The 16,358-nt window shown below is 45.9% G+C and overlaps 2 protein-coding genes across 2 annotated transcripts in view; one reads left to right on the plus strand and one right to left on the minus strand.

Moving 5' to 3' along the window:
* Nucleotides 1-1,881, plus strand: part of LOC119312614 — a 3,317-nt gene extending 1,436 nt beyond the window's left edge. The window contains exon 2 of the mRNA XM_037588346.1: nucleotides 1,551-1,881. Within this exon, the coding sequence (XP_037444243.1) occupies nucleotides 1,551-1,619 (69 nt within the window). The 3' untranslated portion in view covers nucleotides 1,620-1,881. The remainder of the gene's footprint in view (nucleotides 1-1,550) is intronic.
* Nucleotides 1,882-3,723: 1,842 nt separating this feature from the next.
* Nucleotides 3,724-10,802, minus strand: LOC119310512 (high-affinity nitrate transporter-activating protein 2.1-like). Its single transcript, XM_037586242.1, has 3 exons — nucleotides 10,611-10,802; nucleotides 4,019-4,280; nucleotides 3,724-3,907 (listed from the first exon to the last, which is right to left on the minus strand). Exons 1-3 carry the CDS (start codon nucleotides 10,747-10,749, stop codon nucleotides 3,724-3,726), a joined length of 585 nt encoding a protein of 194 aa, XP_037442139.1. The 5' UTR covers nucleotides 10,750-10,802.
* Between the last annotated feature and the right edge of the window lie 5,556 nt (nucleotides 10,803-16,358).

A 16,358-nucleotide genomic window follows, 5' to 3' on the forward strand; every position in this document is an offset into this window, starting at 1 on the left:
GGGGAGGGGATCAGGCCTAAGATGCGGACTTTTTTGTAATATTGTTGCAGTGCAGACTTTTATGTTAGTGAGGTATTGAACTCCAGGCCTCTTCATCACCCAGAAGTCTGCTGAACTGAAAATGACAAATATAAACTTCGACAGTTATCACTGATCAGTTATCTCACCATGGGGTGCCAGGGGTCTGAAAGTGTAGAGTTAGACTTAGCACGAAGTGTTTAGCCTAGAAAAATATTTCAGTTCCTACATGAATGCAACTTTGAACTAAATGGTTCCAAACTGGCTTATTCAAAACGAGAAACATCCATTACTTATAATCAGCAGAATCTTTTTTTTTCTTTGTTTAAGAGAACTAGATCAGGAAATAAGTAAAGCCCTTGAAAAGAGCACTAGGAAGGAGAACATATGACCTCTGTTAATTGTAAGCATGATGTCATGAAATTAACTACTCCCTCCGATCCAAATTAATTGTCGCACCTTTAGTTCAACTTTGTACTAAAGCTGCGACATTAATATGGATCGGTGGGAGTATAAAAAGTTAGTTATGCGATTTACTAGTACAAAGACAATATATTTGAAAAAGAATGGGTCAAAGATGGAAGTAATTGATGAGTGCATGAGTGATAGTACTTTCATATGCCTGCGAAGTGCGAACAGTAGAGAAGGGAAAATGAGAGTCTGCCAAAGGGTTGAGTTGTGTTACTAGGGGTGAACAGAAAGCTCCTGGTTCGAAGCTCGACTTGGAGGTTTAACAAGCCGAGTCTCCGCCCTCCGCCCAATCTCGGCGAGCCGCCTCAGTGAAGCTTGCAAGCCGGCTTGAGAGCTCGGTGCACAAGAAACATTGGCATGCTCTTTGCTATAGAACTTCTTTATTTCAGCACATTTGTGAGCATGACCACACAGTTGTGTTGTACGAATTTAGTGGTTTTGGTTGTAGTTAAGACTCTGATCATGTTCCCTTCTGTAGACTCTTATGAAAAAGTTGTTATGATAACCAATTTTGCAGACTGCCACATATATATAGACATACTTGCCTTAAGCTGAGACCAACACAAGTAGCAAAGCCAGCTCGTTGCTAATCCCCTACTGTACAATCTTTGCCAACAAGAACCTACGAGCAGCATCTGCATACAACCAGAAACTAACACTAGAATGCTAGAGGGCCTGCTGTGTTTATTTATTCAATCTCTTTGAGCCAGCTATATTTCTCAATGGATTAGAGAAGCAGGAATGAGAACCTGAACATTGGAGCCGTATTATGGCGCCAGATGAGATATCCAATTGTTAACGGGAACATTTTATTATTTTCAAATGCACATATTTTTCCCTGGAAGTAATATTTAATTCAGAATTAAATTTCTTGCTGTGACTCAGTGTCTGAGTGAGTTGTTGTTTGCTGTCTTCTTGTATTTGTGATATGTTTGCATCCTAGACTAACATGATTCGATTAATGAGATAGATGTTGAATTTTGGTATCGTGCTGCACACCGGATCAGCTTTTTGACAAAGAAAAAAAAATCTGTGAAACTCTAACAACTCGCTTTTTTCAGGGCCTGATGTCCTGCTCGGTGAATGTCAGCCCAGGCACCCAGAGTATCATAAGTCAGGATTGTTACTAATAAGATGGAGCTCTGGCTCTGTTGTTGTTGTTGTTGAGCTTTGGCGCTCTTGATGGAGTATGATGGAACAATTTGTGTGTAACAGCTATGATTGAGTTGCAGAGCTGGGTCTGTATAATGGGCAGAATACATATTTGTAAATAGTTTGGAATGTTTATTATTGGACCACCAAAGACCACCGGGTGTATATATTTAACTGCTTCATGGAAACATAACTTGTTATTCCAGCGTGCTGTGAAAATTGCCCTTGTCGGCGCAGCTATGATGCAACTCTTTTTTTTTAAATGTTTGTAGCATTCACATTTTCTTTTGTTGAAATAAACGAGATAGAGGGTGCAGATATTATGCAAGTTTTTTCTGGCCTTCGAATTTCTGAATAACAGTCGGCTTAGAGATGTACTCATAGGGTGCAACTCCTCTCCAAATTACGATGGTTGGGAGGAGCACGTGGGTAAAGTCAGTTATGACTTCGCAGGCCATCCACCACCTCACTTTGCTTTTGGTGCCCAAAGGTTTTTGGGGGCAAATGTAAGATAAGATGGGAGAAAGCTTGTACGCCCAAGGACATGGGCAGCCTAGGCATCCTTGACATGGATAAATTCGCACGTGCCTTACGGTTCAGATGGCCTTGGTTGGTTTGGAAGGACGCAAAAAGAGCTTGGGTTGATTTGGGGCACCCATGTGATGAAGAGGACATGGTGATATTTTATGAGTGCACTTCCATCACCGTTGGCAACCGACAAAGGGCCTCTTTCTGGCACTCCCCTTGGCTTGTGGGTCGCAAACCAGAAGACATCGCTCCCTCCATTTTTGCAATTTCCAACCACAAGAATGACACCATCCATAGGGCTTTGGATCTCAACAAGTGGATTGCCAACATCAAAACAAATTCTGGGCTCACAATTGAGCACATCCTTGAATACTATCAGGTTGGGGTTGGATTACGAGAGGTCTTCCTTGATGAGGGGGTGGATGATGAGATCGTTTGAAAGCTTTCGCCTTTCGGTGAATACACGACATCGTCGGCTTACAAAGCTCAACTCAACGACTCCACTGCATCCAAAATAAAGCCGGCCGTGTGGAACAATTGGGCGCCCCCAAGGCACAAATTATTTGCTTGGCTTATCATTCAAGACCGTGTTTGGATGGCGGATAGGCTTCAACGGAGAGGATGGCCAAATTACGGCCTATGCCAATTATGCAAGAGAGAGCCGGAGATGGCGGCGCACATCATCCTCTGGTGTCGATACACGTTACAAATTTGGACGGGGATCAAGCCTTGGATGGGTTTGACCGGTGTGGACATCACCGACTGGAGTAGCTTCGACAACGTCAATGATTGGTGGCACTACATGGTAGGCGTCAACGACAATGTGAGAAAGGGCCTCGCATCTCTCGTCATGTTGGTTTCGTGAGAGATTTGGAATGAGCGGAGTGCAAGAGTGTTTAGAAAGGTGTCCTCCATGCCAAATGTAATCACGTCTAGAATCAAGGCGGAGGTCGGACTTGGGGGTTTGGCAGGGGCCAAACATTTGAGTTATCTTATGCCGCAAGAGTAGGCTTATTGGTTTGGGGCCGTCTACGGGCGGTCGGTCATGTAATTCAAAACTCTTCTTAATTGATGAGACGAGGCAAATCTTTTGCCTCTCCAAATAAACTTAGTTGTAAATTAGTAGTATATGACATCCTCATTGCCACATGCATGTTTAAGTCAGAATGTCTTCCCCTGATTTTTACCATAGATTTCAGAGCTGTACCCAAATATATTTTTTGTGCATAACTCTTGTTACGTTGGTTATGAATTGTTGATATAGACATACATATGCGATGGCCTTACAAACCATAAAGCAGAAAGGAGGTAGCATCCGTCGATGGCACAACATCAACAATCACAGGAGTCCCCGAAAGGAACACCAACACTCTTTTACATGTACACTAGTGCCTTTATCGGAAAAACAAAATGTACACTAGTGTGTTCTCCCTCCGTTCGGAAATACATGACGTAGTTTTAGTTCAAACGTTGCAAAGGACAAGAAGTCGCGCACGGACAGGCAACTTACCACGGTTCCAAGTTTAGAGAATGAAGAAGACCACGGTTCCGAGTTTAGAGAATGAAGAAGAAGAAGAAGAAGGCGAGGGAGGCGACAGAGAAGGTGGAGAAAACGCCGGCGGCGACCTTGATGGAGGTGTTGATGCCTGTGATACCGACGATGTTGAAGGTAGCGGTGCGCAGTGTCTGGCCGAAGGCGACCTGCGTGCCGGAGGCGTCGAGCGCGTAGGCGCGCACCTAGTATTCCTTCCGTTTCGAATTACTTGTCTTAGATTTGTCTAGATACAGATGTATCTAGCACTAAAATGAGTCTAGATACGGATCCAAGATAAGTAATTCAGAACGGAGGGAGTAGGTGGCGGTGGGGATGTGGGCGGCGATGCGGTACTCAACCTTACCGACGCTGGGATAGGGCTGCTGGGTAACCTTGAACAGGCACGTCTTGTCCTTCTCGAGGTTGTCGGAGGTCTTGCGCCACTCACGCTCGTTCTGGCCCACCGGCGCGTAGCAGAGTCTGACCTCCACGTTTCTGTAGTCGGCGTCCACGCCGGCTGACCGAGTCGCGTTCAGGGCCCACGTCACCGTGATCACGTCCTTGCTGGCATGAAGAACTGGTCAAGGATGAACCAATTTAGTCGTTATTAGTATTAAAAAAGACCCTGATAAGTGATGCACGTGTGGTACGAACACATGACAATTACAAATGTTTTTATGAGAATTAGTGACGTTTCAGATGGCAAGTTTCAGTTTTTTCTTTTCGGATGGGAATTTTAGTTTTAAAAAGTGTCACTTATCATGTGCGAATACCCTGACGGCCCCCGTCTAGGGTTTGGAATACCTCCGGTGGCGACACCGTGAGGTTGATCCGGACTTCACCACCAATCCTGATCCTCCCCGGCTAGGTACTCGGGCTGATTAAGGGGATAGCCTCGCTATCTACCCGGCCTTGGTCCCTGGCTCGGGTTGCTAGGGTTTCGGTGGAGCGGAAGACGCATCTCGCTAGGGTTTTGGCCATGGCGGGATCGGGATCACAATCGTCGACGGGAAGTGCGGCCCCGGGAGGGAAACCGATCGGGGTGGAAGAGATGATCGGAAAGCTCAAACTGCAGGACCGGGAAGAGGATGATCTGATCTTTGAGGAGGAGTTCCCAGATGAGATCGAGGAAGCGGAGTTCATGGCGTTGGCGACGGTGCACAGGAACAAGCCATTCAGTAAGGGGTCGTTCTACGATACGATGAGGCTAGCCTGGAGCCTGGCGCAGGATCACGCTCAAACCCTTAGGTGAGAATCTATTCTCCCTGACGGTGAACTGTTTGGGAGATTGGAAGAGGGTAACAGAGGAGGGACCGTGGTTGTTCCGCGACCATGGAGTGCTAATCGAGAAGTATGATGGGTACACCAGATATGATGAGGTCGTGCTGGATAAACTGGCAGTTTGGATCCAAATTGTAGATCTTCCTCCGCTATACAGAAAAGAGAACATAGTCCGATCTTTGGCAAGGAAGGTAGGATCTGTGGAGAAAGTTATGCTAAACCCTAGGTGGGGAGAGGGAAGGATAGTAAGGATCAGAGTTAAGCTTGATATCCATGAACCACTAATGAGATACGTTTCGATTACAAAGGATGGTAAGAAGGTTTACTACTCTGTGTTATACGAGAAGATGCCAGTTTTTTGCTATGTGTGTGGGCATATGGGCCATACATACCTTGAGCATGGTAATGGGAAGCATGATCTACAGTCTATGGAGTGGGGGGAATTCATATTAGCACCCCGCCCGGGAGAGAGGAGGCAATCAGGGCAAAACCCGAGGGGGAGGCAGAAAGATAGAAGCATGGCGGGGGGTCCGATGAAGCCTAAGGGCCCGGAGGACGAGGATCTGAATGACACGGCTTCTAGCCCTATCAAATCTCGCAGTGGGACGATGGTAGACACTTTCTCCGGTCGCAAGAGGCTCACTTATGTGGAGGATAACACGAACCCAGCAACTCCTGCAGTGGCGATGCTAGGCCAAACCCAGGAGGGTCCACAAGCCATGTCGAAAGCTTTGGTGGTTCACTCACAAGGCAAGCAGAGCACAGAGAAGGAAGATGAGGAGGATGACACCTCATCGCACGACTCAAAGAGATCAAAGAAAGATAACCAGGCTGTGATGGATGCCAGCCACAATTTATCGGCGAGCTCTGAGAAAGGGCTCGACCGGTCGCAACAAAAATCCTTGTGTGGAACTGCCGTGGGATGCGAAAGCCTGCGGCAGTTCGGGCGCTCTTGGGGATCCAGGAGCGAGTAAAACCAGATGTTTTGTTCCTGTCTGAAACACACCTGGATTCGGCTAAGGCAGGGAAACTAAGAAGAAGGCTGGGGTTTGATGAGATGGAAATTTCGGAAAGTGATGGTAGGAGTGGAGGACTGCTCATGTTTTGGCAATCTAGTTTGGGTGTCTCTTCACGGACGGTCCATGAAAATTACATCGACATACGAATAAAGGAGGCGACACCGGCGGGATGGCGCTTCACAGGGTTCTATGGGGAGCCAAGCAGTGACCGTAAACACTTGTCATGGGAATACTTGCGTGGTCTACACACTCTGTCTGATAGGCCATGGTTAGTGGCAGGGGACTTTAATGAAATTTTGCATTCTCATGAGAAAGATGGGGGAGCGACACGCCCCCAACGTTGCATGCAGACCTTCAGTAGCGCTTTGAGCGACTGTGGGCTTGATGATCTGGGCTATACGGGTGACATCTTCACCTGGCGTAGAGGCAAAATTTGGGAGCGACTTGACAGAGCTGCCGCAAGTAGCTCCTGGGCTGATCTGTTCCCAGCCTATGGGGTTTCTAATGAACCCTTTAATAAATCAGACCACCGTCCGGTTCTGATTGATACTGATTATCAGGCCGGCCTCCAACCAAGGGGTCCTCCGGGGCCGAGAAAATTTGAAGCGAGGTGGCTTGCGGAGGAAGAGGTGGAGGTGATTGTTCAAACGGCCTGGGATAGAGCGAAAGCAAGGGGAAGCGAGCCTTACTCGCAAGTGACAGGGGAGATTCATGCAGCCCTGCACACATGGGATAAAGAGACTCTAAAAGGCCCGCGAACTCGGCTAAGGAAATTACAGATTGAGCTGAATGAGGTGCTTTCGGGACCGTTGTCAGATGAGGCAGTGGCTCGACAACACGAACTACATATACAGATTGAGAACCTTCTTGAACAAGAAGAGATATACTGGATGCAGAGAGGAAGAGCTGATTGGCTCTGCCGTGGCGACCAAAACACGGATTTCTTCCACCGTGCAGCCACGGGGAGACGCAAGAGGAATTTTATCAAAAAGTTGAAAGGAGACTCGGGGGACTGGATCGAGGATGAGGACCAACTCAAGGGGCATGTGGCGAACTATTTTGGTGGACTGTTTTCATCCGAAGTACATAACCCAAACCAAAGTGTACTGGACAAGGTCAAGCCTAGAGTTTCAGATGCCATGAATGAGGAACTGATGAAGCCCTATTCCAGGGAGGAGGTTAAAGGGGCGCTGTTCAACATCGGTGACCTCAAAGCTCCGGGGCCCGATGGGCTACATGCAGTTTTTTATAAGAGGTTTTGGCACATCATTGGTGAGGATTTAATCGATGAAGTTTTGTTGGCAGTAAATAACAGGAAAATACCAGAAGGATGGAACAATACTACAATAGTTCTTATACCAAAGGTGGAGAATCCAGAGGTGATCACCCAGTTCAGTCCGATAAGTTTATGTAACGTTGTTTACAAGGTGATATCAAAACTGCTTTCAAACAAGCTAAAAGTTTTGCTACCCGAGATTATTTCTCCAAATCAAAGCGCCTTTGTCCCCGGGCGTTTGATCACTGACAATTTTCTGGTGGCTTTTGAATCTTATCATGCCATAAAGAGGAAGAAAACGGGCAAGTTTGGAATCTGTGCGGTAAAACTTGATATGCACAAAGCCTATGATAGGATTGAGTGGGTTTTTCTGGAGAGAATCATGCTTCGGTTGGGCTTCACACCAGATTGGGTTGATCTCATTATGGAGTGTGTAAGGTCAGTGAAGTACCAAGTGCGTTTTAAGAATTCTCTCACAGATTTTTTTGTCCCTTCGCGAGGTCTTCGTCAAGGGGACCCGCTGTTACCTTACTTGTTCCTGATTTGTGCGGAGGCCTCTCAAGCTTGCTTACTTATGAGGAGGAGATCGGTGAGCTGGTAGGAGTGAGAGTTTGCACGGATGCACCGGCGGTCTCTCATCTCCTCTTCGCGGATGACTCCCTCATTCTGATGCGTGCTGATAATGGCAATGCGGTGAGCCTCCGCCGCGCCTTGGATGACTACTGTAATGCTTCGGGGCAACTGGTAAGCGAGGCCAAATCAAGCATCTTTTTCAGCCCGTGTACTACGGTAGATGTACAGGCGGAGGTGTGCTCTACCCTGAACATCATGGCAGAGGCGCTAACGGATAAATATTTGGGATTGCCCCCGATCGTTGGGGTTGAGAGATCGGATTGCTTTCAACACTTAGTGGACAGAATCCTGGATAGAATCAGAGGTTGGAAGGAGAAGATGCTCTCCTTTGGAGGTAAAGAAGTTTTGCTGAAGGCTATCATACAAGCCATTCCCTCATATGCTATGCTAGTATTTAAGCTCCCAAAACAGATTTGCAATGCGATAACGGCAGCTATGTCACAATACTGGTGGGGGGATGAGGAGGAAAAGAAGCACATGCATTGGTTCGCATGGTGGAAGATGTGCGTGCCAAAGAGCAATGAGGTATGGGATTCAGAGATGTGCACTGTTTTAACTTGGCCCTAGTAGCGAAACAGAGCTGGAGGCTACTAGCAGAGCCAGACTCTCTATGTGCCAGAGTTTTAAAAGCAAAATACTTTCCAGATGGAGATCTGCTAAATTGCCCTCTCAAGAAGGGGAGTTCCTATACCTGGCAGAGCCTATGGACTGGTCTTCAAACTTTCGAAAAAGGCTACATCTGGAGAGTGGGTGATGGCACACAAATAAGTATATGGGATGATCCTTGGGTTACTAGCAGCCTGAGCAGAAAGGTTATGACACCTCGAGGTAATATCATCCTAACCAAAGTTTCTGAGCTAATAGACATGGAGAATCGGTGCTGGGATGAAAACCTTATTAGACATATTTTTTGGCCCATTGATGCAAATCGTATTCTGAATATACCTCTTGCAACGGGGATGATGGAGGATTTCGTTTCGTGGCACTATAATAAAACCGGGATTTTTTCAGTCAAGACGGCTTACCATATGGAGTGGGATCACCAACACGGACGAAAGTTGAGGCAAACAAACTCAATATTGTCTTCAAGTACTAGTCTAGTTTGGCGCATTCTTTGGAAGCTTCGAGTACCGGCGAAAATCAAAGTGCACATGTGGCGAGCGCTGTATGGTGCAATCCCTTGCTGGGGTGTTCTGGCAAATCGCCATACGATCACAGTATCGGATTGCCCGTTATGTGGGACAGATTGTGAGAGTATTCGACATGCCTTCTTTCGTTGTCAAAGGGTGCAGGAGATTTGGGCAAAGCTTGGTATGAGCTCTACTATCAACGAGCTGTGTGAATCTGAGCTGGAAGGAGCGTCGGTTCTAGGTGACTTGCTTTTGACGCCAAATGATATAGTCCCGATGCTACCGTACGTATCCAGGAACGAGCTCCTAGCGGTGGCCGTATGGTATATCTGGTGGGAACGCCGGAGAGTTACTCACGGGGAGGCCATTCAGGAGCCGGCTCGATCGGCTCAGGCTATTGCAACTTTGACCAAGAATTTCATGAGAGCAAAGAAGCAACGAGGAGGGCGAATCCAGAAGCAAGGATGGAAAAACCAGCTGAGGGATTTGTCAGCCTAAATGTGGACGCCTCCTTTGATGCGGATAGTGGCACTGGTGGTACGGGTGCAATCATTTGCGACTACATGGGAGGTTTTATTGCAGCTTCAGCGTCACACATTCCATTCGTCGAGGATGCAGCAACGACGGAGGCGAGAGGCCTCAAGGACGGGCTAATCCTCGCAAACAATATTGGATGCAATAAGGTGGAGATACGTGCTGACTGTATGGAGGTGATCGAAATCATGCAACATGGAGGGAATTCCCTGGGTCCAGCGGCAGCCATCTATGAGGAATGTACCTTCTTATGTCGCAATTTTATTTCTGTTTCTTTCTGTCATAGTCCTAGGGAGGCCAATATGGCGGCGGATCTACTGGCTACAAAGTCGGAGCACTCGAGAACTATTGTTTGGCAGAACGAGGCTTCGGACTTTTTGCTTGATGTACTTTCAAATGATGTAGCCTTTTCCCACATGAAATATAAACCGCCATGATGGCTTTTCCTAAAAAAAGTGTCACTTATCATTTAGGTTAAAAAAATGTGCTTGTTTCCGCTCTATGTATTGTAATACTATACAATCCATGACGTGTAGGAAACAGGGTTTTGGTTACAGCTCGAGAAATTCGGTTACCGGACAATAACCGCAGATCTCAGTGCCCCATGAGAAACAAGCAAAATATCTTGAATTGTTTAATTAGATGAATTTTGCCTGAATTTTTTAATGATTTTTATCCTAATTCAAAATCAATTCAAATTTTTCATTGGTTAACCGCTCAGTATTTGTCGGTTACCGTGGTAACCGAAAATCTCGATGCCCCACGAGATTTTCTTTTACAGTTTTGCTAAAGCACATCCTATGTCATTGATCTTACGTTGAGATTCGTGTGGATATTTTTTTTTCTCTTTATGCTTGATTCACTCATTTAGATGTGCAATAGTTAGAGCACATCTAGATGTATCCTAGACACACTTTCTTTTTTCTGGGTCAAAAATCGTGGCAGGACTTAGTAGGAGGTATATGTGGCGCCAGCAAGAATAAATACATATACGAGATCTTTCAAAAAACAAAATGCATATACGATGGTCTTACCTTGGCCGGGACTGGGGGATGCGGTGACGTCGAGGGTCACAGGCAGCTTGGAGAGGTACGCCACGGCGCCCGCCGACGCGCAGCAGTCGGCGGCGAGGACCACCACCAGCAACGCCATGACCAGCTCTGACCGTGCCATCGCCGATTCGCCGTGGAGACTGGGCTCGAACTCGCAGCTGGTCGGTCAGAGAAGATGGATGGGACTGGGAGAGATGGAGGAGTACGGATGGGTTTATAATGTGAGTATATGTACGTATTTCGAGAGCGTTGACCATGAGCTGAAGCTGCCATCCTTCTCCGGGTCGAGGAGCCGGGGCAAAGGCGTCCTGAGTGGCAGCCGACTACCAGGGAGAGAATTTCAGCTGAGTTCTCATCACGCAACCATTGATCAAGGATGCACGACGGAATTTGCCTGGTTCTTATCTACTCAGCCTTTTTTTTATATGGGGCATCTTCAACGCCATACGTCTCGATCGCGGAAGCTATCCAAATGGCTATTTAATAAATAAAAACATACATTCAAATGGGTTGAAACTTTTCAAAATATAAAACGAAACATTTATGATTTACTGTTTTTTTCCAATTTCTCTTTAAAAAAATTAGTTTAAAAAATGAGTCAATCTGGTACATCCGATCTTTAATGGATGGCTGATAGAGGTGTTGACTATATGAGCAAATTACTACGAGTTTTAATCCGAATAAACAGAAGATAAATCATGACAACACTAGCAGAGATTAAACATGCGAACTAGCATGGTAGATGAACAGATCACATCTAGGGCACATACTAGAAACATGAATTCTACCACGATCTCGAACAAGAATGATAGAATCACATACGGTGCAGCGGGAGCAGCACCGCCTGCGTTGATGTTGTCGCCCATCACTGGTAGAAAAAGAGGCTTCCGTCCAGCCCCATTAGTCGCGAAACTGTAGGAACCACGACTAATGAAGTCTTTAGTCGCGGTTCGGCAGACGAACCGCGACCAAAGGCTTGGGCCAGGGCGCTCGGTGGCCAGCTGGTGCACGTGAGGGGCTTTAGTCGCGGTTGGCCAGGCCTACCGCGACTAAAGGTGCCCAAAGGCCTTTAGTCGCGGTTGGCCTGGTCAACCGCGACTAAAGCTCCTCCCCTATATATACCAGTTCAGCGCACTCACTTAGCCATTTGGTGCCACTTCTCTTCACAAGGGGGTGTAGGTTTGCTTTTGGTTCCTCTTATGCACACAAGGTGTTTGATGAAATGCCCAACAGCGTGAAACAAACATGATATGAAGTGTTGGAGCCACACTTGAGGTTCCTCCTCGATCGCGGTTAGCAACTTGAACCTTTCATGCATGTGTGTCATTGATAAAATATGCATGTGTGTTGTTCATTGTTTAATTTCTATTGTTTATAGCTAGTTACTTTAACAAATGCATGATGGTTAATTATATATTTTATATTATAATAATGCAGATGAATCGGCAATGGATGTACGGTAATCGACTCTCCCGCGAGTTCACTACGGGTTTGAAAGATTTCCTCGTAGTGGCTAATGCGAACAAGCAGAAGGGTTTTGTTATCTGTCCATGTGTTGACTGTAAGAATCAGAAGGGTTACTCTTCCTCAAGAGAAGTTCACCTGCACCTGCTTCGGCACGGTTTCATGCCAAGCTATAATTGTTGGACCAAGCATGGAGAAAGAGGGGTTATAATGGAAGAAGATGAAGAAGGGGATGATTTCATCGATGAAAGCTATCTTGCTCATTTCGGTGATACTTTCATGGAGGATGCTGAAGGTGAAGGGGAAGGTGAAGGGGAAGGTGAAGGTGAAGGTGAAGAAGAGGCACGTGATGAGACCGTTGATGATCTTGGTCGGACCATTGCTGATGCACGGAGACGCTGCGAAACTGAAAAGGAGAGGGAGAATTTGGATCGCATGTTAGAGGATCACAGAAAGTCGTTGTACCCTGGATGCGATGATGGTCTGAAAAAGCTGGGCTGCACACTGGATTTGCTGAAATGGAAGGCACAGGCAGGTGTAGCTGACTCGGCATTTGAAAACTTACTGAAAATGTTGAAGAATATGTTTCCAAAGAATAACGAGTTGCCCGCCAGTACGTACGAAGCAAAGAAGGTTGTCTGCCCTCTAGGTTTAGAGGTTCTGAAGATACATGCATGCATCAACGACTGCATCCTCTACCGCGGTGAATACGAGAATTTGAATGAATGCCCGGTATGCACTGCATTGCGTTATAAGATCAGAGGCGATGAACCTGGTGACGATGTTGAGGGCGGGAAACCCAGGAAGAGGGTTCCCGCCAAGGTGATGTGGTATGCTCCTATAATACCACGGTTGAAACGTCTGTTCAGGAACAAAGAGCATGCCAAGTTGTTGCGATGGCACAAAGAGGACCGTAAGTCGGACGGCGAGTTGAGACACACCGCAGATGGAACGCAATGGAGAAAGATCGACAGAGAGTTCAAAGATTTTGCAGCTGACGCAAGGAACATAAGATTTGGTCTAAGTACAGATGGCATGAATCCTTTTGGCGAGCAGAGCTCCAGCCATAGCACCTGGCCCGTGACTCTATGCATCTACAACCTTCCTCCTTGGTTGTGCATGAAGCGGAAGTTCATTATGATGGCAGTGCTCATCCAAGGTCCGAAGCAACCCGGCAACGACATCGATGTGTACCTAAGGCCATTAGTTGATGAACTTTTACAGCTGTGGGGCAGACCTGGTGTCCGTGTGTGGGATGAGCACAAAAAAGAGGAATTTAACCTACGAGCGTTGCTTTTCGTAACCATCAACAATTGGCCTGCTCTTAGTAACCTTTCGGGACTGTCAAATAAGGGATACAATGCATGCACGCACTGCTTACATGAGACTGAAAGTGTACATTTGCCAAATTGTAAGAAGAACCTGTACCTTGGGCATCGTCGATTTCTTCCGAAAATTCATCCAGTAAGAAAGAAAGGCAAGCATTACAACGGCAAGGCAGATCACCGGCCGAAGCCTGCGGAACGCACTGGTGCTGAGGTATTTGATATGGTCAAGGATTTGAAAGTCATCTTTGGAAAGGGTCCTGGCGGACAATCAGTTCCGAAGGGAGCTGACGGGCACGCAGCCATGTGGAAGAAGAAATCTATATTCTGGGAGCTAGAATATTGGAAAGTCCTAGAAGTCCGCTCTGCAATCGACGTGATGCACGTTACGAAGAATATTTGCGTGAACCTCCTAAGCTTCTTGGGCGTGTATGGGAAGACAAATGATACAAAGGAAGCACGGCAGGACCAGCAACGTTTGAAAGACCCTGATGACCGGCATCCGGAATGGTTTCAAGGTCGTGCCAGCTACGCTCTGACCAAAGAAGAGAAGGTCATCTTTTTTGAATGCCTGAGCAGTATGAAGGTCCCGTCTGGATTCTCGTCCAATATAAAGGGAATAATAAACATGGCGGAGAAAAAGTTCCAAAACCTGAAGTCTCACGACTGCCACGTGATTATGACGCAATTGCTTCCGATTGCTTTGAGGGGGCTCCTGCCGGAAAATGTTCGAGTAGCCATTGTGAAGCTATGTGCATTCCTCAATGCAATCTCTCAGAAGGTAATCAATCCAGAAGATCTACCACGGTTACAGAACGATGTGATCCAATGTCTTGTCAGTTTCGAGTTGGTGTTCCCGCCATCCTTATTCAATATTATGACGCACCTCTTGGTTCACCTAGTCGAAGAGATTTTCATTCACGGTCCTGTATTTCTACACAATATGTTCCCCTTCGAGAGGTTCATGGGAGTATTAAAGAAATATGTTCGTAACCGTGCTAGGCCAGAAGGAAGCATCGCCAAGGGCTATGGAAATGAGGAGGTAATTGAGTTTTGTGTTGACTTTGTTCCTGACCTTAAGCCGATTGGTCTTCCTCGATCGCGGCACGAGGGGAGACTAAGTGGAAAAGGCACGATCGGAAGGAAATCAACGACATGTATGGACGGCCATTCTCTGACTGAAGCACACCACACTGTACTGACCAATTCCAGCTTGGTGGCTCCGTACTTTGAGAAACACAAGAATATTTTACGCTCGGACAACCCGGGGAAGCCTGAATCCTGGATTAGGAAGGCCCACATGGAGACTTTCGGCAGTTGGTTGAGAAAACATTTAATGAATGACAATGATGTTGTAGATCAGCTGTACATGTTGGCCAAGACACCATCTTCGACTATAACGACTTTCCAAGGGTACGAGATAAATGGGAATACATTTTACACGATCTCCCAAGATAAAAAGAGCACCAATCAAAACAGTGGTGTCCGCTTTGATGCAGCAACCGAGAATGGGCAAAAGGTCACATATTATGGTTACATAGAGGAGATATGGGAACTTGACTATGGACCCTCCTTTAAGGTCCCTTTGTTCCGGTGCAAATGGTTCAAGCTAACAGGAGGTGGGGTACAGGTGGACCAGCAATACGGAATGACAATGGTGGATTTCAACAATCTTGGTTACCTTGACGAACCATTCGTCCTAGCAAAAGATGTCGCTCAGGTTTTCTATGTGAAGGACATGAGTAGCAAACCGAGGAAACGGAAAGATAAGAAAACGATCAGTACATCATGCGATGATCCAAAGCGCCACATTGTTCTTTCAGGGAAAAGAAACATCGTGGGAGTGGAGGACAAGACAGACATGTCAGAAGATTATAATATGTTTGCTGAAATTCTGCCCTTCAAAGTGAACACCGACCCAAGCATTAAGTTAAATGATGAGGATGCTCCATGGATACGACACAATCGTAAGCAAGCAGGGACACAAGGGAAGAAATGATGTGTAATAATTTATTGTACCAAACTTTGTTGAATGGATCATGTGAATTATATTACCCGTGATGTGTTTGGTGTCCATTTTCGAATGATTCGAGATACCACTGATGATACATGAAATTTGGAGTAATTTAGTCATACTCCTGCCTAGGCGTATAAAATTTTGAATTGAATTAGTTTTATTTTTCTGAATTTTTTGATATATTATTTGTATTTTTAATATTTTGAATTGAATTAGTTTTATTTTTCTTCATTTTTTGATATATTATTTGTATTTTTAGAATTTTGAATTGAATTAGTTTCATTTTTCTGAATTTTTTGATATAATATTTGTGTTTTTAACATATTGAATTGAATTAGTTTTATTTTTCTGAATTTTTGATATATTATTTGTATTTTTAACATTTTGAATTGAATTAGTTTTATTTTTCTTAATTTTTGATATATTATTTATATTTTTAGAATTTTGAATTGAATTAGTTTTATTTTTCTGAATTTTTTGATATAATATTTGTGTTTTTAACATATTGAATTGAATTAGTTTTATTTTTCTGAATCTTTCGATATATTATTTGTATTTTTAAGATTTTGAAAAAGAAAAAGTATTTTAAAAATACCTTTAGTCGCGGTTGGCCGCGAATAAAGGTCGTTGCGCGCGGGAACGAAAAACCCGCCAAAAAAAGCCCTTTAGTCGCGGGTCGCCTCCCCAACCGCGACTAAAGGTTACCCTTTAGTCGCGGGTCGCCTCCCCAACCGCGACTAAAGGTTGCCCTTTAGTCGCGGGTCGCCTCCCCAACCGCGACTAAAGGGGGGGGGGCTATAAATACAAGGGCCCAACCCGTCGCGGGCATTTCTCGTCTTCTCTGTCGCGCCGAAGGCCTGCCGCCGTCGCCCTCGCCCTCGACGCCGCCCGCCGTCGCCCTCGCCCTCGACGCCGCCCGCCGTC

The sequence above is a fragment of the Triticum dicoccoides genome, chromosome 5B, assembly GCF_002162155.2.
Source record: "Triticum dicoccoides isolate Atlit2015 ecotype Zavitan chromosome 5B, WEW_v2.0, whole genome shotgun sequence".
NCBI lineage: Eukaryota > Viridiplantae > Streptophyta > Magnoliopsida > Poales > Poaceae > Triticum > Triticum dicoccoides.